Raw genomic sequence first — 945 nt, 5'->3', positions numbered from 1 at the left:
ATCATCTGCACTTCTTCACAGCAAAAAAAATCCTTTACTCAAATTATAAGAGCCCAAAGAGACTGGAATCCATAGTAGTCAGATTCACATGAACGAATGAAACAATGCTAGCAGACTACCTTCACGGACGGATTTTAGGAACACCTGAGTGTCTGCTGACACAAACCTTCTATTTATTGACATCACTAAAAGTGCAGGAATAGAAATGAAACCTACGTTACTGAGGAAGTGAACTCAGGATCAAGGTCATTCCATATAACTAACAACATAACTATGAACACCAGGGGGCCAGGGAAATCCCTAAACTAGCTCTCCTGAGTTCTGGTCTCAGAGAAAAGGTCAGAGAGACGGGGCTGAGGAAGGGGTTTCATATTATCAGGTCAGTTTCGGAGACAGCGCGACCCCGTGGGAGGGGGAAAGTCACTTCAGTCTTTCTTTTTATCGGAGATTTCTGTCGGTCCTTTGCTTGCTAATCCACTTGTGTCTGCTCCCTTACAGTCCACTGTGGCTTTAGCACCACTGGGCTCTTGCAGTGCTTTTTTGGGCCATATCCGCCCCACGAAAGGGGAAACCAGCGGGTACAGGTACGGCTCCAGGAATTTCTTGTAGACCCAGAGCAGAATGGGAATGACAATACAAGCAATGCACACCATTGTCCCAGGCTTGAGCTCCTCAATCTGTTGACTGCGACGCCGGAGCCAGCTGGGTGCCGGTTCTAATCCTGGTGGCCCCGCTTCCCATCCAGCTCCCTGCTTGTGGCCTGGGAAAACAGTCGAGAACGGCCCAAAGCCTTGGGAACCTGCACCTGCGTGGGAAACTCGGAAGAGGCTCCAGGTTCCTGGCTTCGGATTGGCTCAGCTCTGGCCATTGCAGCCACTTGGGGGAGTGAATCATTGGACATAAGATCTTTCTGTCTCTCCTCCTCTCTGTATATCTGCCTTTCCA

At 49.5% G+C, this 945-nt stretch overlaps 1 protein-coding gene across 1 annotated transcript; it reads right to left on the bottom strand.

Moving 5' to 3' along the window:
• Nucleotides 1-354: 354 nt before the first annotated feature.
• Nucleotides 355-696, bottom strand: LOC131478376 (UPF0729 protein C18orf32 homolog). Its single transcript, XM_058657352.1, has one exon. The coding sequence runs from the start codon at nucleotides 651-653 to the stop codon at nucleotides 426-428; it is 228 nt and encodes a 75-aa protein (XP_058513335.1). The 5' UTR covers nucleotides 654-696; the 3' UTR covers nucleotides 355-425.
• Nucleotides 697-945: the final 249 nt, after the last annotated feature.

Source organism: Ochotona princeps, chromosome 31, assembly GCF_030435755.1.
Source record: "Ochotona princeps isolate mOchPri1 chromosome 31, mOchPri1.hap1, whole genome shotgun sequence".
Lineage (NCBI taxonomy): Eukaryota > Metazoa > Chordata > Mammalia > Lagomorpha > Ochotonidae > Ochotona > Ochotona princeps.
Note: the sequence above shows the minus strand (reverse complement) of the source record. Positions and strands in the feature narration are given on the sequence as shown.

Coding starts and splice junctions, on each gene's coding strand:
- LOC131478376 (XM_058657352.1), bottom strand. CDS start 653: ATGGTGTGCATTGCTTGTATTGTCATTCCCATTCTGCTCTGGGTCTAC.